Source organism: Vulpes vulpes, chromosome 3 (genome assembly GCF_048418805.1).
Source record: "Vulpes vulpes isolate BD-2025 chromosome 3, VulVul3, whole genome shotgun sequence".
NCBI lineage: Eukaryota > Metazoa > Chordata > Mammalia > Carnivora > Canidae > Vulpes > Vulpes vulpes.
Genome location: NC_132782.1, coordinates 23,350,789 through 23,374,396, shown reverse-complemented (window position 1 = coordinate 23,374,396; position 23,608 = coordinate 23,350,789). Strand labels below are relative to the sequence as shown.

At 37.8% G+C, this 23,608-nt stretch overlaps 1 protein-coding gene across 5 annotated transcripts in view; it reads left to right on the top strand.

Annotated features, from left to right (window-relative positions):
- The window catches only part of CCDC141 (coiled-coil domain containing 141), a 195,568-nt gene that overhangs the window by 89,532 nt on the left and 82,428 nt on the right, over window positions 1–23,608 (top strand). For all 5 annotated transcript variants that reach the window (XM_072752066.1, XM_072752067.1, XM_072752068.1 and 2 more), the window contains one exon: window positions 11,503–11,697. In XM_072752066.1, the coding sequence (XP_072608167.1) occupies window positions 11,503–11,697 (195 nt within the window). The remainder of the gene's footprint in view (window positions 1–11,502; window positions 11,698–23,608) is intronic.

Here is a 23,608-nt window from a genome sequence, read left to right as displayed (position 1 = left end):
AACTGGGGGGTTTATGTCAGGGTTTTCTGTTCTATTCTGTTGATCTGTATGCCTATTTTAATGCCAGTACCATACTATCTTGATCACTACATATTTGTAATATAACTTGAAGTCCAGAATTGTGATATTTCCAGCTTTGCTTTTCTTTTTCAAAATTGCTTTGGTGGGCAGCCCGGGTGGCTCAGCGGTTTAGCACCTGCCTTTGGCCCAGGGTGTGATCCTGGAGTCCCGGGATCAAGTCCCACGTCGGGCTCCCTGCATGGAGCCTGCTTCTCCCTCTGCCTGTGTCTCTGCCTCTCTCTCTCTCTCTGTCTCTCAATAATAAATAAATAAAATCTTTTAAAAAATTGCTTTGGCTATTTGGAGTCATTTGTGGTTCCATACAAATTTTAGCATTGTTTGTTCTAGTTCTGTGAAAAATGCTGTTGGTATTGTGATAGGGATTGCATTAAATGTGCAGATTGCTTTAGGTAGCATAGACATTTTAACAATATTTGTTCTTCCAAGCCATGAGCATGGAATGTTTTTCCATTTCTTTGTGTCATCTTCAATTTTTTTCATAAGTGTTCTCTAGTTTTCAGAGTATAGATCTTTTACACCTTTGGTTAGGTTTATCCCTAGGTATCTTATGGAGTTTTGCACAATTTGGTATAAATGGGATCAATTCCTATTTTTGCTTTTTTAAGTTAAGTCAGATTACGTCAATCCTATGTTCCAGTTCCTTCAAAGCTTCCCACTTCTCTCAGAATGAAAGACTCCATGATTATAGTCCCCTCTGCCCTGCTCTGCTCCCACCATGCCCCTTTTATGCTTTTCCTCCTGCTTTTTCCATCCACACTCCCCTGCACTGGTTTCCTTGCCTTCCTCCAGCCAAGCAGGAAAATTCCCACCTGAGAGCTTCCCTCTAGCTATGCCATCTGCCTAGAAAGCTCCTTCTCTAGAGACCCATGTGGCTCACCCACTCCCTTCCTTCCTGTCCTTGCTCAAACCTCACTGATCAAAGAGGCCTATCCTGATCACTATGTTTAATACTGCACAGAACTCTCATCCTGCATGGAACCCTTAGGTTCCTTACCTTGTTCTATTTGTCTTTATTCTACAACTTCATCACCTTATAACATCCTAGATAATGTACTGATTTATCATGTGTATTGGTCATAAGCAAAATAAAATAATAGCACAGCACCACTATCACTAATATTGGAACTCCCCCATCAGCCCACTACTGACTCCCCTGGCCTAGATGAAGTGTTTAGGGGAATGCCTGGCATAGAATAACCCTGCCAAATAAGTGTTGATTAAATGAATAAAGAACTATAAATGGGATCTTTATTACAAGATCTGTATCTTTTAATTGACTATAATAATTGACTATTGTTGCTATGTGTGAATGTCATTTTCTTATATTGATCCTGTGTATAGCAACTTTGATGAACTCTTATTGATTTAAATTATTTTTCTAGATTCTCTTGGTTTTATATGTAGAAAATCGTACATCTACAATGACAATAATGTGTCATCCTTTCTATCTCTAATTAATGAATTAATTTATTTTATCTGATTGCATTGGACAAGACCTCCAGTAAAAATGAAGACTAGCAGCAGTGGTATAGGGCATTTTTGTTTTGTTCCTGACTTTAAATAGAAAGATTCAAATGCTTTATCATTAAGCATGATATTTAAGTTTTTAGGGTTTTTTTTTTGTTTTGGTTTGGTTTTTTGCTTCTAATTTTGTTACATTTTGGATTAAAAAAAATCATGGATGGACACTGAATTTTATAGATGTCTTTTTTTGCATTTGCTGAGAGTATCATTTTCTCTTTCATTTTATTTGGTGAGTTGCATTTCTTTGTTTTTCAATGCATTTAATTTACTTTTTGGCCAATATATTTCCATTGTTAAAAAAATATTAAAGGGAAATAGAAAAACCTTTAATAAAATATTTGTGTTTTTACTTACCTGATCCCCCTTCCTCATGTCAAAACTAACTACTGTTACTGGTTTTTTATATTATCTGCCTAGTTTTTTTATTGTTAGCTAAACAAATACAACTATATATTCTTATTTTGTCCCTTCCTTACCTCATTAATGGCCTACTAAGTTCACCCTTCTTCATCTTGTTTTTATCACTTGGTTATTTTTCTTTATTAGTATATAGGCAATATTCTGATGTTTTTGCTACTGGGTATTCCATTGTATGGATGTATTTACTTAAACTACCCCCAATGATTGACCTTTCTTATTGCTTTCAAAGATTAAGTTTTTGTAGTTTTTTTTTTAAACTTAAGATTCTTTTTCTTTTTTCCTTAGCTTTTGTTACTAACTGTATTAACTCTTCTTCCTTAACTTTTTTTTTTTTTTTAAAAAGGTTTATTTATTTATTTGAGAAAAAGGAGGGGGGTGAGCAGAGGGAGAGGTGAGAAATCCTCAAACAAACTTTCCACTGAGCATAGAGTAGGGCTCAATCCTAGGACACTGAGATCATGACCTGAGCCTAAATCAAGTATTGGCCACTTAACTAACGGAGCCCCCCAGGTGCCCCTCTTCTTCCTTAACTTTTAATTTAGAAACTTCACACAGCAAATTTGAAAGAATAGCACAATGAATGCCCGAAAAGATTTCGTCAATTTTAAAATTTTGTGACATATATATAGATATAGATATAGATATACTTTTTCTTAAATCATTTCAAAATAAGTTGTGAGCATTGTGTATTTTCACCCCAAATATTTCAACAGTTGTCCTAATGACAAGGATGGTTTCTTCTAGAGTTATAATCCAGTTTTACACCCCATAAATTTAACATTGACAAAATAGTATTTTTTGTTCTATTGCTCATTTCAAATGTTTTCAAATTGTCCCAAATCAAGGATGATGCACTGCATTTGATTGTCACATACACTTCTTAGTACAACCCTCCTGATTTGACTTCTATAATTTCTTCTCTATTTCTGTTTCTCTGGTGTAAACTTTTTATTCTCTGGCCATTGCATGGGTCCAGGCTCATCCTTCTATTTTGCCCTTAGCTCTCTTCTCATTTCCCACACTGCTCTTTAATGAGTCGTGCTCTGCTTTCAAAAATTCTCTCTAAAGAGTGCTGCTCACAAATCTACCTCTCTGGTTTTGGCTCCTCTCATCTGGTACTGCCCAGCTTTCATTTGGATGTTTGCCCACGGGCTCACTCTTCACTCTCCACTCCACCTCCACTCCTCTTTTGCCTAGGAAACTCCCACCCTTTTGTTTTAGGTCTTAGCTCAAACACCATTTCCTATGAGAAACATTAATTACTTTTCCAATTTTTTTTTTTTACTTTTCCAAATTTTTAAAAAAGATTTTATTTATTTATTTGAGAGAGAGGGAGAGAGAACAGCAGGGGAGCAGCAAGGCAGAGGGAAATAGAGAAGCAGGCTCCCATCTGAGCAGGGAGCCCCATGTGAGGTTTAATTTCAGGGCCCTGGGATCATGACTTGAGCCAAAGGCAGACACTTAACTGACTGAGCCACCCAGTCTCCCCAAAATTTTCGGAATGAAATAGTTTTAGCTCTGTATGATCCAGCATCATCCTTCTCGATCTCCTTGGTAATAATCAACACCTTTGCTTACATGCTCTTGCTCAAGCTGTCTCTTCTGCTCAAACCAGCCCTTTGCCTTCTCCCCAATCCCATATTACACTCATCAGTTGAAGGTCTCACCCATAATTAAGATCCTATAAAAGGTCTCCCCAGATTCACAAATCAGAATTTATTTTTTCTTCCACTTAAAAATGTTTTATTTTCCATTTGTACTTACAATGATCTATTTTGAATTAGTTAGATATTCTAGATTTGTTATATATTGCTTTTTAGATTAGACCATCTTCAGCATAGGAGCATTATGCAGTGCCCATCCCAGTATCATTTGCTGCTAATTCACAGATTATTGAATATGGAAGGTATGGAATGAGACTCTCATGCATATACATGCTGATTAGCTGAAAAGTGAACCTGTGTAAAGATGAGCTGAAGAAATTCTAGCTTTGACTAGACTTTGTTAGAAAATGAGTAATTTCTTCCATACCATAGAGGCGAAGGTTTTTCCTAAAATAAAGAATACACATATTATAAATATGATTATTAAAAGTTTTCAAGTAAAGTTAAAGATAACCATATAAATGTATAGAAAAATTTGGGAAAAAACTGGATGAATTTTGTACTTTCTCTTAGCTTTTTTTCTTTTCTTTTCTTTTTTACTTTTTGCTTCCCTTTTAAATCAGTGGCTCTTTTGCCTGACACAATAATATGAAGAAAGTACAAAGTCAAAAGAAATGTCTCCATTTTCTCTCCATGAATTAGGACTAGTGATATTCAACTTTGCGGCATGACTGTTTTAAATTCAGCATGGGTTGGTGTTAATCATTTAAGCAGTATAAGGATAAAGATTTTATTTGTCATTGTATTTTCTACAGCCTAACACTATACTAATTGAATGAATGGAGTAATTTGTAACACAGAAGTTAAATTTTAGATATGGGAAATCATTAATACAAAATGTAATTTCACAGAGTCAAGTTAACTCAAAGTTGCGAGGTTAAAACCTCTCATTAAATAATCATTTTTTCTCATTTATTGGTAAAATTACACAGAAACTATTATAGGTCTATTGCTCCTAGTCATTCAAATATTTTGGAATATTCTAGTCCAGTTCCAAAATTTGTCAGATTATAAGTATTATTTGCTTGTTCCCGATTTAAAATGCTTCAGATTTTTAAAAATACGTGTTCTTCCACTACCAATAATGATTCAGTGGATATAGGATTGGTGTAAGAAAGCATATTTTAAAATTTTTTTAAGAGATACTGATAGCCAGATTTAAGAGCTATTGTTTTAGTCTATATCTGATATTCGTTGTCAAAGTAATATATATGAATTTTCCCCCTATTTCCCAACTTAACCTATTTCATTTAGGAAAATCATCACAAGAAGTGAACATCTAAATCCAATAATTCTCCCCATGGTTGAGTTATATGTTGAGATCCTGAAGATATCTCCAACAGATGCTCTAGAATATTAAACAATAAGTCCTCTGAAAACATTAATAGACTAGGACCACCTAATCAGCTATTGCCTGATTGTAGGCAAATTGTGTTAGATGCAAATAATCTGGCCAGCTACACTTTATTAATTTTTATTAAAAATGGAAACACCACTACCCCCAAATCTGGCTCTGTTCCTTACTTTTGCAACTCAGAGAAAATATGACTAAGAGGAATAAGAAATCTAAGAAAAGCAGCAAGGACATGACAGTAAAGAAAAAATAGTGATTCTTGAAAACAAATCTTCAGAAGATGTCTGCCCAACTTTCCATGTATTTACATTTTCACCCAAAAACTATGTTGAACTAAGGAAGAAAAAAATAAATGTATTGTTGCTCTACTCATTATTTTGAAGATTTGCTCATAAATGTAGTTTGTTAAGATTTTATTTGATTTTAAAAATTTATTTTTCCGCACATCATTTTGCTTCAGTATTAATAGCAAAGCACACTGCTCTGAGCAGCTGGACAACAAGCTCCACTTGGTGGCCATGCACTGAACAGGATTAGAGAAACAAGAAAATTCCAAATCATGGCTTTTCCTATGATTTTTGGAATATTTGAATGGACAGAGGAAAACAGCAAACAACCATTACTCAAAAATTATTTTGGTAATATCTATCATTTCTACTATAGACTATCAGTCCCACTCCCATTAGGGTTATTTACGGGAAATACAGCTAAAATTTCAAGTTTTGCTAGGGCCTAAAATCTGGGAATTTGAAGCACAGCCAATTCATCCCTGAATTTATAGATGATTCACTAGAGAAGCAGATGCATATATGTGGTGGTGCATTGCATTGCATTGCAGAGAAGTAAGGCTTGGAAAAGCAAAATGCCCTGCTTGAGATCACTTACTAAGTTTGGAATAAAAAGTATATTTCTAGCTCCAGTTCTCTTCTCTTACCCACAAGCTCTCCCTGGTTCAGTAGCTATGATTCTCTGTCTAACGGCTGGGAAGTTAAACACCACACTTCTTTTATCTTTAGGTGACACAAAATCACAGTTCTTCCTGTTTGCCGTGAATGCCTTTGCTGAAATGCATCACAGTGAGGGCCAAGTTCAAATGGCCTGTGGACACTGAACTCTGTGGATACTAAACTCATCCAACGGTGGGATGGGACCCAACTCTTCCAGTAAGATCCTTGCTTTTGTGTAGATCAGTGTAGAAATGCCTGGAAACGGAGCAAGGGAGGAAACCGTAGCCCAGTTTGCAATCCAACTTGGCATAATCAGAGTTTCAGCGTTTCAGGGGCTCACTGCCACTCTTTAGAAGCATAAAAATTTCCTCTAAAAAGAAATCCCTGCTCAAAACAGACTTTCAAATATTCTCTGATTAAAATTGCCAGGTTTATTTTGTTTGTACCAGCTGTTAATGCAATCATGTACAATTCTATGATTTTGTGTCAATGAGTTAATTCTCCTTGGTGCTGAACCAAATGGGACTGTAGACTTAGAGAATGAACAAGAAATGGTCTGTGTCTAATGAGATGTCCTAGGAAATAGCCATGCTTTTGGGGACTATACATGAGCTCCACACATGCTTCAGCCAGATGTGATTTTGGCCCGTCATCTCCACAGCTGGTATTTTCTTAGTAGTTTATATAAATACGTCCTTTATTCTTTCTTGTCCATCTTCCCCCTTCCACTTAAAAAGTACATTCTGAAGTCAAGTTTATAACGAAAATAATTTTACCACATGGTGTTGGGTCATTAAACCCTCTCATCTACAGCGAAGTTTTCCTATGAATAGAAGCTTATAAACATATTGTGATTATAGTGTTTCTTTTTAAATGGAGGAGCTAATCTTCCTAGTTTTTGAATCTACTTGCTGGATAATTTTTATGCCAGTCCATGACTTCATTCAAAGACCTAACCTGGGAGTATAGAAAAGACAAGAAGAAGTCATTTTCACCTTCTTGTCTATCAGCATTAATCCTCTTAAACATACCTTTCAATCAAGGGATCCAACAGAAGCTCAATTTCCTCAGCAGATGGAACACTGAAAGGTACAGTTTAAAAGGTTAACACCCGCGAGTGAGAAAGGAAAAAAAACGGAGTGACCTGAGGAGACACCCTGAGCCCAGACACACAGTGCCACATGTCTTTACTAGGTCAGACATATGCATGTATCTCTGTCAAGACTGAAAAGCCAAAGAAATGGCAGGCTTTGGCTTTCAGCTGGTAGGGATACCTACTGGAAATATTTTATTGCTAAGTGACTGAAACACAGTCAGAGGTTTAACACTTAGCAGGCAGCCAGCAATGGCTAGCAAAGACGGACTGCGATTTTCTCCATTGGGTTCCTCCAGCCCTGACAACAGTGACAGCTAAGTTTCTTAAAAATAGTGTGATGGATTCAGATGACTCTGGAACATTTTATGTTAAAAATAAAATAGTGGTGGATGCATCCCCTAAGAAAAATGGCTGGGGAAATACATCATCAGAATGTTATAGAAACGCATCAGAAACTGCCTACGGATTGCCCAAAGAAAACAGAACCAATTTTCTGAGAAGATTGAATAGAAATATTGAATGGACCCAAGTTCATTTAATACCCACAGAGTTCATGTGAAATGCAATTAAGAAGACTGGGGATGGAGAATAAGAAAAGATACGAGCCACAAAATGGTCCTTTATAGCTTCTTTGGAAAGTCATAGCCCACTTTTTATAAACATGATGTGAAGCACAAAGTTGAAGTATATTTTCAAAGAGTTGGCTCTACTCCAGAAGTCTTTCTTTAATGTTGTTTGCAAAATTTATGCTAAAGGCAGATTTATGAACACTGTTAGAGAACAGGTATTTCCTTCTTATTCACAGAGAAGAGTTTTATTATTTTGGTCTATTCGCCAAGCAAAATTAAGCTTGAGTTTGGGCTATAAATTCTCAGTTCTATATGTAACAGCATTGTTTATTTAGAAACAATGAAGCTTCTGATTCTAAATCAGAAAATCTGAGGGTCCTTTAAGACTTTTCTATTTCCAAGGCCTTATCGGGGTTTCTTAGAACCTTCATCTCTGTAATTCTAAGCCAATAAATTTAATCTTTCTATGCTGTAAGAAACACTTTCCACCACCTCTCCTCTCTGAAGTGCTGAGGTCAGTGTACTGATTGAGAAACAGGGTCTAGAGTTCAACTACCTGAGTTTGAATTTTGGCTCTTTCACTTACTGGTGTTGAGAATTCAGGCAAGTTCTTAATCCCTTTAAACCTCCATCACCCTGTCTGTAAAATGAGGATAATAACAGTTCCTAACTTGTAGGAATGTGGTGAAGAGTGAATGAGATGATAGATGTAAAGCATTTAGCACAGTGCTTAGCATACAGAAAGAGAAATCACTGCTATCTTGCAGACAGTTAGGACACCTACACCTTAGGGTTTTGTGTTGTCCAGACTGAACACATAATGGCAGTAACCCACTTCTCCGTGTCCTAACTCTTTTTCCATTTCCTTCTCCCTAGCTTTCTAGGCCTTCCCCTCTAATGAGCAAGTGGTTAAGTGGTCTTCCTCTAAGGAAGAAGAAGATTCTGGTCAATGATAATTTTTTGAAAGAATTACCTGCTTTATTCTGTTTTAACACATGAAGCACTTCTGGAGTCCATTGAGGATTCATACCCCACAAATCTTTTTTTTTTTTAATTTTACTTATTTATTAATGAGAGACACAGAAAGAAAGACAGAGACATAGGCAGAGGGAGAAGGGTTCTAGATGTAGCACTAGAACTCAGGACCCTGGGATCATGCCCTGAGCTGAAGGCAGACCCCCAACCACTGAGCCACCCAGGTACCCCATACCCCACATATCTTAACAGAAAATGAGAGAATGGATACAAAAGACAGAAGATGGACTAGTTGGGTCACTGGAGGGATAGAGACAAAAGAGGAAAGACATAGACAGACTTGTGAAAGCAGGTGAGCTCCTAGGTGATTCATCTGCTTTTAGCCACAAGCACAGAATTTCCCAACATTGTTCCAACTGGAGGATTCGTCCCCTGAGATGATCAGTAAACACATGGTTTCATGATCAAAACAGTTTGTCCAGAATATTTCAAACCACATTTCCAGCTAGGAATCTCAAAGCACATTAACATATTAAGGATTCCAAGAAGGCCTGCAGTAAAGAAACCTGCTTTATTTTGTTTATCTCATAAACGTCATTCACAACACGGATCAATACGTAACACTGGTCAGTAACATTTGGAGAATCCTTCCACTACCATTATTTTTAGAGCTGAGAAACAGAAATTCCCATGAAGAACAAATTTGGGAGTGCTAGTGAACCATGATAAAACTGATGGAATGTAAAGGGGGACTAAGATTTAGTGAATGCCTATTTCCTGTGCCAGAAATTGTGCTAACTGCTTTAAAAACATTTGCTCTTTCCTCATAAGGTTAAGGTAATAGTTTTTAAGTGGGAGGGATATTTACAGTGTTTTACGAAAGAATGTCATGACACATATTAACTGAATTAAGTGGGGGCCAAATTGCTCTTTAAAAAAATGAAGGAGCTTGGGAAATCACAAAGCCCATATTCATGCCTCAGAATATTGATTTTGCACTCGCTGAGAAATTTGGAGTGTCAAAAGTTCATAAATACCAGAAGTAAAAACAGTGAATCACCAAAGTAGTAATTAGTAAAAGTTTATTGTGCACACAAGAAAAAGACAGTTTGGAAACCGGAGCACTCACCCTAAAATACAGAACAAGGCTCAAGGGTCTAGTATTACAAAGCAGCTAATATAGTGAGGAGGCTGTGACTGCTTACCCTTCACAATTATTGGTCATAATATGAGAATTTTCTTAAATGACAGGGAATTGGTCAGTGGTTACCTCATATCCACCTTGGGGAAAGTTCAAGTTTTGCTTATACTTTCCAGAGGTGTAAACAAGAAATGACCCAGGTCAAGACAGTCTCAGAAAATAAGCTAAATTAAGCTTTGTTTGTATGACTCAACTGGTCTTGTCTGCCCAGGCAATTTTCAGGGCTGGTCTCCATTTGTTTTTAACAACCCTCCCCCCACTTTTGGTCATTCTCGCAGAAGGCTGAGAGTATGATCAACCACTATCTGCTTTTCCCAGTTACCATCATTGAGGTAGCCAGGCTGAAGAACCCCTGCAGTCACTGGTTCCATTAGTTGAGTCATCACGATGTGTTTGGAGGCCCAGCATACATTTCATATGGTTGATGGTATGAATATACATGAACATGATGTAAAATAGCAGTTTATATATTGTTAAAGGAAAGAACTACATTTTATTCTTTCTTTGTACCCCCAAATCATCCATCCGAGTGTGATGCCAAGTGCATAGTATTTAGTATGTCTTCTGAAATGAATGAATGGAAATAGTAGTGGTAAACTGCACTAGAATCATACTTATTTTGCACAGTATAATATAACAAATGTAACTTAATAATAGGACATTTTGCCCTGGGGAACAAGCCAGGATGGAGTCAGACTGTAATTTTTGAAATTTGGCGCTAAATCCCTGAGGCTTTAAAAAACAACCTATGCTTAGCGCTCCAGTCTCAGCTAAGAGAGGTACCAGAAAATTCACTTGCAAGACTGCCATGTTAGAGATAAGCATGGCTTTAGGAAGCTGAATCTGGCTTCAGTTCTTTTTGCAAGAAATTTAAATTTCCCTTTAAATAAATTGTTAGTATGTTCAGTTTACCCCAACTTACTTACTTTCTTTCTTCTCTACTTAACTGTTTTTCTTCTTCATGTAACAGAAAGCAAAAAGCTACCTCTTTTCTTTTCCTGAAATGTTAATATAGCATTAAGAATGAAGCATTGAGAGGTAAGACTCAGGTCAAGAAGGAGAGAATACTGCACAATAACCGCTATTAATTTCATGAAGAATAACAGATTTTAATTTCAGTTCTAAGTGTAGGCACATACAAAAACACCAGCCATAAAATAGGAGATTTCTCTTCCTTTCTTGTACTCGTTTGCCCACATTGGCAATGAGATTGAATTGTGGGAGAGAGACTTTCTTTTTATTTGAATGAATGAAAACAGGTTGCAAAGAGTTAGAGACTGAAAAACACTGTTGCCTATTTTTGGAGTATATTTTCAGACAGCATTAATGGAAGGGGAAGTGGCCTGTGTGCGGGGCAACCGGACACTCCATCAGTCACACTCCCCCCCCCCCCCCAGCCGAGCTGCCCTTTCCTGCTATCATCCCTCTCCTTTTTGGCCTCTTGCCTTTGTCCTCTCTCTCTCTCTCTCTCTCTCTCTCTCTCTCTCTCTCTCTCTCTCTCTCTCCCCCACATCTTGGTACTCAAACCTGGAATGGAGCATTTACCCTGTCATGATTTGAAAATATAGGGACACGTTTCTGATACGGTCAATGCACCTAAATGTTCTCTGAGTCTTACCAGAGTTTGCAAAGGGGAGGATGCGTAAAATAAGCTGGAGTGCTCTCTTGTAGGAGTGGAATTCTGCTGTTGAGAAGCTGAAGAGTGATGCACTTGGGATTCTGCTGTCCAAGGGCTACGTGGAGAAAGAGCACCTACAGCTCTCTAACCAGAAACTGAATCAGCTCCAAGGAGAACTTGGTCAGCTCATGGCGGAAAGGAAAACTTGGTTAAGAGAGGCAAACGGTTTTTTTAGCAGCGCTAATCAGGTCAGTGTGAGGTCACGTTGGTAATTTTAGGTAATCAGGGCAGACCGGTGAGAGGCTCGTTACCTCGCTAGGCTGGGGCACATCGCAGAAGTCTGGGTTCTGCACACAGGTTCAAAATTAATAGCAGCAGAAATGAACTTCTAAAATAGATTCTTGTCATGGCCATTACTTGGATCTCAAAATAGGAGACTCTATGCCTTGACATGCAAAAAAAAAGTCCCCACGAGAGTTTCATCTTAGAGCTGTCGTTGATCTGTTTCAGGGGGACGCTTGTGCCAACATGGCAGTGTTTCTCATGGAGTAACGGAATTATCATAAAGTATGTCTGGATGAAATGGACCCTTTGAAACTTTTACTGAAAATATATTTCCCCTTTAAAAATTCTCTTTCATATATCAAGTAAAGATATATGGATGTTGCAAGCCTTCTGCGTGCAAACCATAAGGCTAGAAGCAGAGCCTCAACCCGACTGCCCTGCCTTGGGTCTGCCTTTTAAAGTCAGCCAAGGGAAAATCTTGCTCTGCACCATCCCCAGGTCTTCTTGAGCTGGAGAAGTGCTCTGCTTCTCATGGCTGACTCACTTGATACTGATGGTAGCAGGTGGCTCTTGGTGACCGGGAATGTCTACAGGTTCACCTCACATGTAGATCTGAAGTTGGTGATATTATTATTTGAACACTTTTTTCTACCTTTTCCAATCTAATATACACCTCCAAATTGCCTTATTCGAATTGCTTAATACCTTAAATTTCAGTGATACTTTTGAAACTGGACAATGTGACAGGAAACCAAAGGGTAACCCCCCAGAAGGTAAGTGTATTGTGATTTAAGGTCATGATATCAACAATCTGAATACAATGTTCTGGTACATATAAAAATATTTCCTTAATTTTGAACTTCCTTACTAATAGGAAATTTGAAAAGGATGAAGAGTACCATTCCAAAATAGAGGTGCTGGAATTAACAGTAAATGAGGAAGTGTTCAAGAAATATTTGGCAAATTATTCGTTTGGGATTTCTTTGTTCTAAGAGAAGAAACAGCATGTTACTGGAGCTATTGAACTGAGTAAATGATAGGGCTTTAGGAAAGTTCCTCTTAAATAGTCCTGATTTCAAATAAGAGATCTCTAACTTGCATTGCACCCTCATTCTACAAAATGAGGGAGGCATCCATCGGTTAATACTGCTTCTAAGGAAGATAGTCATAGAACTTGTTGCTATGGTAAGACAAGGCTTCTACAATAAGCCTATAGTTTCAGCCCTGTAAAATATAGTTTTTCTCACTCTCTTTGATTCTTACTCTCTTGCTCTTGCTTCCTCCGCTCTCATTATCTGGTAACTTTCCAGGGAGACTTTGTTCTTACATTATTTCTGGGCCTTGAGGGAAAAAGAATGACATTTCTTGCAATAGTGGGGAAAAAAAAAAAGAACAGAGTGATTACTTTCTCAAATTCATATAGAAATTCAGGTCAAATCTTAAGAAATTATGTTTCTTAACCCCTAAGACTTGACTTCTAGATTCCCCATTTCATCATTTGAAATGCCATGACATTCAACTTGTAACTAGTTCAGTTGGGATTTATCCATTCTGTATTATCCATGCTATAGCATTCTCTATAGTCAAGTGGCACTTACAAAGGTATAGGATTTGTTCTCCCTTCTCAAAACATCAGGGAAGTAATTTTTAACTCCAAATTTAAGAATCAGGGTGAAAGTTGCTAGATTTTTACCTCAGCAAAAATAGAAGTCGGAGTATGGACAGTGGATATTTAATCATGACTTTTGAAATGAAAAATTTATCATGTTATTAAGAAGCAATAGGTGAGGAAATAATGTAGTGGGTAAGCCCATTTAAATGAAAGAAGGAAACTCTTCTTAAGACTTGCAAATGGTATTTTTCTTTTTTTTATTTATATTGTGGAATTTCCAAATTTTACAAAATTCTCACCATTTTACCCAACTTTTGGCATAACAATTATACATAACCCTAGTTAAAGAACTGGATTTAAAACATTAATATAATTTTAAAATCCCTTAAATTTTTTTGCTACCCTGAAAATTCTGTTTACACTATGTAAGGGGTATTTTCAATTTATATCACCTCTGAAGCACTGAATTTTCCTTTTAAAAATTCACTTTACCGTACTGTGAGTGCGCTGGATATTTCTAATTGTGAGCATCCCTGTCCCTAGATGAAATCATGTTGTCCAAGATTATGAGGCACCTGAAATTTTACCCAAATTTCAAGCTAATATGCTAACTTGCCACCGTTTTGTGGATGCTCACAAAAGACACATGACTGCTGTGTCAGTTTTGAAAGACTTTATTATTCACAAAAACAATAAAAGAAATGTCAGTGTGTCAAATCACTTTCCTAAGTCCAATTCCCTGGGGCGGGGGCAGGGGGTGGGTAAGGGGGGCGATGGGCCAGCAGATGGGCCCAGCTGGACGACTGCAGGTGCAGCCTGGTGGAGTTCTAGGAGGGGAACCCTCAGCTTGGGGAATCTGTTTTATAGCAAACAATAATCCAGCCTGCCGTTTGTCTCAGAAGGAGACATTTCCTCAGCCCTGAAGGTTCCTGGCTGCAAACCAAACACTGAGAAATGGCCCAAATAAAGAAGGGTCAGTGTTAGGCATTCTTGGCACACCAATCATGATGGCTAGGAGCGCTAGTGGCTCTCCCAACACATGCAGCACTGTGAAAGAAAGAGGAGGTCAGCGCTTTAAAAAACAGTATTTGCTTTGAAAACCAATTCCATTCTTGATAAGTGAATTATTTGTTCAGCAAACAACCTTATTCCAAATTTGTTAAAGCTAGGTCAATATTCCCCTTCAATATCTGTGCCAAATACCAGCGTAAGGAAATATGCTAGTATCATATAATATATGAATGAACGAACATGACAGCTTGAGTATTTGCTCAGTAAAAAGTGAAATGTATGATTTTAAAAACACGACTTTCACTTTTTAAACATTTTGTTAAAATGAAAAAGATGTCCTAATCTCATCTGCAGAATGGACTATTGTTAGTGCTTTCATATCATATATATTTCTCTTTTTAATCTGGATTTTTTAAATCATATATTGCTGGTACTTTTGTTGCAAGCACCTGGAAATTTTCCCTCTTTCTTCCTCTCCCTTCATTGTAATTAATTCCCCTCTTGCTCAACTTCAGATATGGATATTCTTATTTACTAGAAAGAAAGTCATAATAATTTCTTTTAGTGACGTCTCTAAGTAAGTAGTGTGGTGAATAATTAATTACTCTCCTTCTTTAGGGACTCATTTCTTTAGCATATTTTTGCTACATAATTACTGTGTGTCAGGTGCTATTCTAAATGTTGGGGATATAGCATAGAACAAAACATACACAAAAATCTAGATTTGTGCAATTCAGTAAAGTAGAATCATCACCTAATTATCCACCTCGACAAGACCTCCCCACAGCCTTTGCCCTATGGATTCAGGAGTGGCATCGATTGGCATTTAATCCTGCTAGGGGTTGGGATTACCCCAAGGTTCAAGGGTCTGTTTCTTACTCAGAGCGTCTGCAGCCTTTGGCTTGAGGTACGGCAGTTTGTACCTGGAGTGAGCGGCAGGTGGCGACGTTAGCACACAGGACCCCAGAATGTTGCTCCTAATGCTTTTTCATAAACCGGCCACTGGATTCAAGTGGACACTGAGCCAACGTTACTTAAGAACCTGAGAGACCCCTTTTCCATTTTGGGGCTATCTACCATGTTGGTGAACTTATTGCTAAATCATTTAGCAACGAATATAAGAAGGGTTAACTGTCAGTGTGGGATGGCAGCTGATTGTTTCAGATGAAATCAAAGTAAGGATGGAGCTTGGTACGATTTTCCTCATTTATGTATACACTATTTTCCCATTCTCAAAATAGGTGCATGTTAGCCCAGACATGGGAAACAATAAAGTGAAATGGCCCAGGTGTTGTACATATTGAAGAATGAAGAAACCTGTCCAAGTAGCGGACCTAAAAAAATATTTCCAGAAGGAATTGGTTAAGATGATATAAATGAATTCAGGAAATTAAACTAATTGTCATTGGACGTCAAGGGAAGTGTACCTACATTCAGTTTCATAATTCTTAAGCAGCCTGTCTCAGATTTCTCCTTTCCAGAACAATTTCCCTCTTTCTTACAAAGTACTAATGCATCTTTTTTTTTTTAAACTCCCTCCATTCATTTACGTTTCCATTCAGCTAATGTATCATCTACCTAATGTTTTCATGTATCATATATGTACTTTAGCTAAAGCAATTAAAGATATAATCCTTGCCTTCAGGACCTCTTGGTCTTAGTTTGGAGGAGAGGTAAGGGAACGGAAGTGTTGTGCACTTTGGGAGAAGCCCAAAGCTTCTGGAGTGAGTGTAGAGAATTAGGGAACACAGAGGAGAGGGCCAGGGAAGACGTGTCAAAGAAGGCTTCTCTAGAGACAATGAGCACTGAGCTAAGTATGAAATGCTGGGGCAAGAAGGGGTGGGGGAGGACTGAGTGGTACAGAGTTATGCCTTGTTTGGGGGAGCCTGAGGTAATTCATTTTGCCAAGAATGTAGGATATAAGCCCAGAATGATGAGGGACATGCAGTAGAAGCAGTCAGGGCATCAGGGACATCTTGAATAGCATGCTAAGAAGATTCTGTCTTGGGATGCCTGGGTGGCTCAGTCAGTTAAGCATCTGTTTATTGGTTTCAGTTCAGGTCATGATCTCAGGGTTATGAGATCGAGCCCTGCATCAGGCTCCACACACTGCACAGAGTCTGCTTGAGATTTGCTCTCCCTCTCCCTCTGCCCCTCCCTTGCTCGTGCTTGCTCTCTCTCTCTCTCTCTCTCTCTCTCAAATAAATACATTTTAAAAAGAAGTTCCTATCTTTAAAAAAAGTTTCTATCTTATGCTGAATATATCCTTAAATATGAAGAGATATTGAGGACTTTTAAAAATCATGAAGCAAGCCTCTTGATACAGAAGCAAATGATGTCTTAATTTACTCTCCTCCTGTATTCCCTCTGAGACAATGGTTTAGAAACCTTTAGTTTTAGAACTCAAGGACAGGCTATTTAAACCACAGCGAATATTTTATATACATATATATGCAACATATATATATATAAATAATAACAAAAATATATAAATAATAAATAAATAATACAAAATATTATATATAATAGAAAAGTTATCAAAAACAAGAAATGCCTTTAACATCTTACATGTCTCATGAGAGCCCACAACTCAACCCATATTTAATTAGTCTTAAAATGAAGGCACTCAGTTTTATTGTCACTTACTCATGAGTATCCTTCACAATAAAGCTGTTGAGTGACTTCTAAGCAAGTCATGAGTGTATTTATTGGTTTCCCTTCCACGTACAATTATAAACTGTTACATCTCTCCATTGGCATCAGATATAGTTTTCCTTGTATCGTAGGCATTCCTGGGTAGACTTTCTTTGCTTTGCTTTGCTGAATTAAAACTCCTTGAGGATAAGAAACATGTCTATTTTATTTTGCATTCACCAGGACAGAAGAACACCTAGGGCAGTGCCTTTCAAGTAGCAGATGCTCAATAATTATTTGAATTATTTGAAGCAGTGAAATATTAGAAACATTATATTTTCATAAGAGATTACACCGATCCAAGGTCATTGGAATGAGATCCTTTTGAAACAGGAGAGCTTAATTACTTTAATACATGATTTCAAGCTCAATCTCTATGTTATAGCTGAGAAGGGAATTATGCTGGATGAAGAGATCCACACGTACCACCCTTACCCATACCACCTCCTCCAAGAAGTCTCCAGGGAGCACTAACTGCTTTTTTTTCGTTATTCCCATAGTATTTCTCTGTGCTCCCTAGGGACAGATTGTGTCTTAGTCATCTGTGCATACCACCTCATGTTCAACAAATTTTATTGAATGAACGAGCAAATGACTAGCTATGTGATAAGTCAATTTACAGTTTAAGCCTGAGTTTTCTTATTTTCTTTTTTTTAAGATTTTATTTATTTATTCATAAGAGACACAAGGGAGAGAGGCAGAGACATAGGCAGAGGGAGAATCAGGCTCCCTGCAGGCAGCCCTATGCCAGACTGGATCCTGGAACTCCGGGATCACTCCCTGATCCAAAGGCAGATCGCTCAACTGCTGAGCCAGCCAGGTGCTCCGTGAGTTTTCTCTCTTTAAAAATTCTAACAATCCTTATCTACTTCAGGGAATGCCATTCAGAATACGAGTTCCAGCAACTGGTGATAAATGTACAAAAAAAAAATCTTTTCAGGATAGAGTTGGAGTATAAATAAATAAATGGAGTTGTGGAGTATTAAGTGAAAATTTTTAAGTGTTTATTAGGATGACACTTTTCTGTGAAAGTGTATATCAGCAATGATTGTATTTTACATGATATGCAATGTAAATGTATCATTGCATCTAAATGAATAAATAGCATGAGTACACACACACACACAAAAATAAAAATAAAAATAAAATAAAATAAAATAAAATAAAATAAAATAAAATAAAATAAAATAAAATAATAAAACAATATGGTAGATTTCGGAGCCAAGCTGCTTTATGCACCTCACAAAGTCACTGAGCTATTTTTTTTTATAAATTTATTTTTTATTGGTGTTCAGTTTGCCGACATATAGAATAACACTCAGTGCTCATCCCATCAAGTGCCCCCCTCAGTGCCCGTCACCCAGTCACCCCCACCCCCCGCCCACCTCCCCTTCCACCACCCCTACTTCGTTTCCCAGAGTTAGGAGTCTCTTATGTTCTGTCTCCCTTTCTGATATTTCCCACTCATTTTTTCTCCTTTCCCCTTTATTCCCTTTCACTATTTTTTATATTCTTCAAATGAATGAGACCATAAAATGTTTGTCCTTCTCCGATTGACTTACTTCACTCAGCATAATACCCTCCAGTTCCATCCACGTCGAAGCAAATGCTGGGTATTTGTCATTTCTAATGGCTGAGGAATATTCCATTGTATACATAAAGCACATCTTTATCCATTCATCTTTCGATGGACACCGAGGCTCCTTCCACAGTGTGGCTATTGTGGACATTGCTGCTAGAAACATCGGGGTGCAGGTGTCTCAGCGTTTCACTGCATCTGTATCTTTGGGGTAAATCCCCAGCAGTGCAATTGCTGGGTCGTAGGGCAGGTCTATTTTTAACTCTTTGAGGAGCCTCCACACAGTTTTCCAGAGTGGCTGCACCAGTTCACATTCCCACCAACAGTGCAGGAGGGTTCCCCTTTCTCCACATCCTCTCCAACATTTGTGGTTGCCTGCCTTGTTAATTTTCCCCATTCTCACTGGTGTGAGGTGGTATGTCACTGAGCTATCTAAATGAGTTGATACATGACTGGTGCATAGAAGAATTAAGCACTTACTATGCTCTAGCCATTATTTTGTTATTATATATGCATTTAATACTGCACTGGCCACTCTCATTGACTTGAATGCTTCTGTTCATTTTCCTGTCCCCGGCATGCACCACGGTACATGCTCCATAGAGTCCAATAAACGTTTGTTGAAAAAATGAAGGAAAACAAATGTTTCACTCATTGTAAAGGGACACTTTCCATGATTCCCAAAATCATCCTAAAACCTAGTCCACTTAGATAAAAGAAACCAGAAAGTATAAACAATGACTAGCTGGGTTCTACTTGTGGGTGGAGTTTATCCATCTCAAAGATAGGCTTACCTCAGAAAAGGTGAGAGTTTGTCAATACATAAACTTCCTTCACTCTTGTTGATATAATGCATCAGCTACATGCCATTTTCAACCCCAAACTCACTTTCCAATGTTTTTTTCAGCTTTTCAGATTGTGAGGCCCAAACCAGGTTGAGGACCTCAGGATTTTACACATCTCTCATTAACACCACAAAGCCACCTTTTAAGACTTGGAAGGGGGGTGAGTGCTGGGGCCCAGCAGAGAGAACCTTAAGAGACACAAGGGATAAGCAGGGACACCAGTAGGGAGCAGCAAATACTGGGAGCTGAAAATCACATCACCCTTTGGCTCTCGCCTTTCTGGCATTTGAGAGCTGGGGCAGATTTGGACGGGATCTGAATCAAGTATCAGCTCTCCAAACCAGGAGTCACAAGAAATTATCTCAGGTGGTGTTTAGGAAAGGAAATGAAGGCTCTCCGTCTTGATGAAACTGAACCCCGAAGAAATCTCTGCAGACAGTGGGATTCTCTAATGAGAAGCTGAGTTTTGTGACCTTGGTAATTTGTCCAAAGTTCCAACCAAACTCATTTTTCAGCCTTGGAACTCATGAAAGGAAAATTTCAAGGTTCTACACTGTTCATATTTGTTTGTTTTTAATGTTGATTCCCTTTAAATAAGTTAGTCTAGCAGCAAACAATACTACATCTCAAGCATCTTTGTGAAATAGTGTGATACAATTATTCTGGGTGACTCATGGTTCTTGCTTAATTTATAAATCTCACTAATTATTTTTAAAAGAGTAGAATGTGCTATGTCCTGCTACCATGTCTATTTGATTTGGTCCAGCCCCACTTTGGATCTTGTACTTAACAATGGAGGAAAAAAAATCCTTTTTTTTTTCTTTTTTTGCATCAGTTATTCTTTTTTTTTAATTTTTTTTATTCTTTTTTTTAATAATAAATTTATTTTTTATTGGTGTTCAATTTGCCAACATACAGAATAACACCCAGTGCTCATCCTGTCAAGTGCCCCCCTCAGTGCCTGTCACCCATTCACCCCCACCTCCCGCCCTCCTCCCCTTCCACCACCCCTAGTTCGTTTCCCAGAGTTAGGAGTCTTCATGTTCTGTCTCCCTTTCTGATATTTCCTACCCATTTCTTCTCCCTTCCCTTCTATTCCCTTTCACTATTATTTATATTCCCCAAATGCATGAGACCATATAATGCTTGTCCTTCTCCGATTGACTTATTTCACTCAGCATAATACCCTCCAGTTCCATCCACGTCGAAGCAAATGGTGGGTATTTGTCATTTCTAATGGCTGAGTAATATTCCATTGTATACATAAACCACATCTTCTTTATTCATTCATCTTTCGATGGACACCGAGGCTCCTTCCATGAAAAAAAAATCTTTATTAGCATCGTAAAAAAAACCCAAACAAGAACTGGTTGGTACACTATCAAATAAATCATCAAGAAAAGTTAGAATCCAGAGGGAGAAAATATTATCCTTGTGCTCATATCCTTGTTTTCGCCCCTAGTCATAAAATCTGTATTTGACCAAGTTTGAAGAAAGAGAGGAGTGTGAAGAGAAAACTACAAAGGAAATATTAATTCCACAGGAGTTTATATGGGAGTCATAGTGTCATTGCTAAAAATAACTTGCTCTATACCATGTGTGAGACAAAGAGATTCTTTCCAGGCTGGATCCCGTATATCAGGTTCCTTTTGCATATGGTAAATAGAAAAGCATTCGGTTCTATTCCGGGAATAGATTAAGTGAGAGCAATGTTACTTAGATCATTTCTGGAATTGGTACATGGATTCCTCATCAAATTCTACTTGGGGATAAGATAAATGAGTTTTACATGGGATTCTGACAATCACAGGTAGTATAATCTTTTTGAAAGAGGACTCCTCTTAAAATCATTAAATTTAACATTTCCATGTGTTTAGATGATTCCCAGTAGGGTTAGTTTTGGACTATGGATAAAAAAAAATAAACTCTCTATACTATATGATGGCAAATTAAATTTAAATAAAAATAAATAAATAAGCAAAAAAAAGGAATAAGTTCTCTTACAGTATGCACCTCACCTTATTTGTAAATATATTTGTTGAGCTAAAGAAGGAACACAACCACTCACCTCCTTTCTTCCACCATAATTCTATCAAGTGTGATACATGGGATAATTTGTAAGTAGGTACTTTCCTAACACTTTGATCTTTTTGAGAAAAAAACTCTAGAAGAGAATTTGGCTATTTTAATTCTAAGTTATGGGTTATCTTGGTCCTTGATGTGCCACCTCCTCCTTCTAGTGACTGTTTTACCTTCAATGTATTCCCACATTATTGAGATATAATACTTTTTATGGTAACGTTCAAGAAGGGAATGGAGTCCCCTTGCACACGCATTTAATGTACATGCAGCTTTGGACTCTAACTCCTGTGAAGATGAGACCAGGGCCCGAGGATATGAGAGTAGCAGCTGTTCACTGGGGCGGCAGGAGGAAAGGCCCAGGCAGGATGAATGACCGCAGCAGGTGGTCCCGCTCTTCTCAGTGACTTTTCAAAGATGTGTCCAATCAAGAGTTAGAGTAATCAGGAGAAAATAATTTCTGAATATTTTCTACATGTCCACCTTCTTGCCCTAACTTTCCTACATTTTTCCCATCTTTCATTCTCAAAACAACAACAAACATGTATTAAGGTTATAGTGGCTTAATGCTAAAACAGAGTGGGATCAAACTTGTAGAGAAGAAAAAGCACTTTGGAATTGTCTATCCTTTCTCCCATTCACACAAAGAATTTTGGGAACTCCTTCTTTTAAGGGAAGAAAGAAGTGAATGCTGTCACATGTCGTATATACACTTTCTCTTTATTTCTTCCTTTAGTCTAGCTCCATGGCTCCAATCCTCAATGTGAGCATGAGTTACTATAAGCACTTGTGCACATACACTAAATTTTAAGCATGATTTAAGGGGGTTCATGATAATTTTGACAGCGCTAGATTTTTGTTTTAGGCACTAACTTTAAAGCTAAACTTTGATCAACATGAGACTCCACTTCATTCAAAATAAGCAATAAAAGTTTAAAATATAAAAACAAAATTCCAGAAATAGTGGTGGTTATTGCCAAGTGGTATTTCAATGTGTCATGGAAAGATTGAGAAAGTGATTCAAATAATCTTTTTCAACATCAGCATCTTGACGCATTTAGCACTGTGGCCAACTACAGAAAACAAAAGGGAGAGGATCAAATAAGGAAGAATCTTCAGGTTCAAAATTTCTGTAATAAAACTATCTTCCTTTCCCAGTCCTGTGCAGCGTAAGAGAAGTCACTCAACCTTTCTCTGTATCTCTTCTCACCTATAAGAAGGAAAAGTAGACACTTATTTACAAAAAGTTAAGTTTTAAGATCTTACTTTTTCCACCTAAGATGAGCAGGCTTCTTGGAAATGCCCCTTCTTTCTTAAGCCTCCTCTGGTAATCTTTTGCCATGTGGCTCCGTGGGCCAGGGTTTAAGAGCAGGGCCTCAGGGCCTGGCAAACTGAGTACAGAGACCAGATCTGCCACTTAGTAGAAGTATCACTTTATGCAATTTATTTAATCTCTCTGAGACTCAGTTTCCCCAGTCAATACAATGGAGATAATTTCTCACTTCCATCCGGGGCTGTTAAGGATAATGTGCCTGAAACTCAGCAGACATCAAAAATGTTTATTGGCTGAATGAAAGGTAATCATGAAACACAGAGTATAGAAGGAGCACAAGTCAGTTCCCTTAAGCTGTAGTTGGTATTATTACTTCCTTTCATCCAAATAAATAGGAATGATTTTTTTTTTTTTAATATTTTAAGCAATCAGAAAGAGCAGATTCAGGAGACAGGAGGAAACTGATGGGACTACAGAATATCGACATATAAATAATGGGACAGTGTTTGAGAAATTTCACTTGTAATTCAAATTCTGTTCGATTCCGATTCTGACATGAAAATTCACTCCCTTAGATGGCAGCCAGGTGCAGGTACAGGGATACTTACTTATACACAGTTCGCCTTCGCCTCTATATTTGGCTTAAACTGTGTTCCCTCAGCATCAACTCAGCCTTGCTCTTCTGGTCTCTCTTCACGTCACAGTGGGAACTAGACTCATGAGGCCATCCACTTTCATGGCTCAAGAGTCCTCTGTGGAGTCTTCCTACTGTACCTGGTAG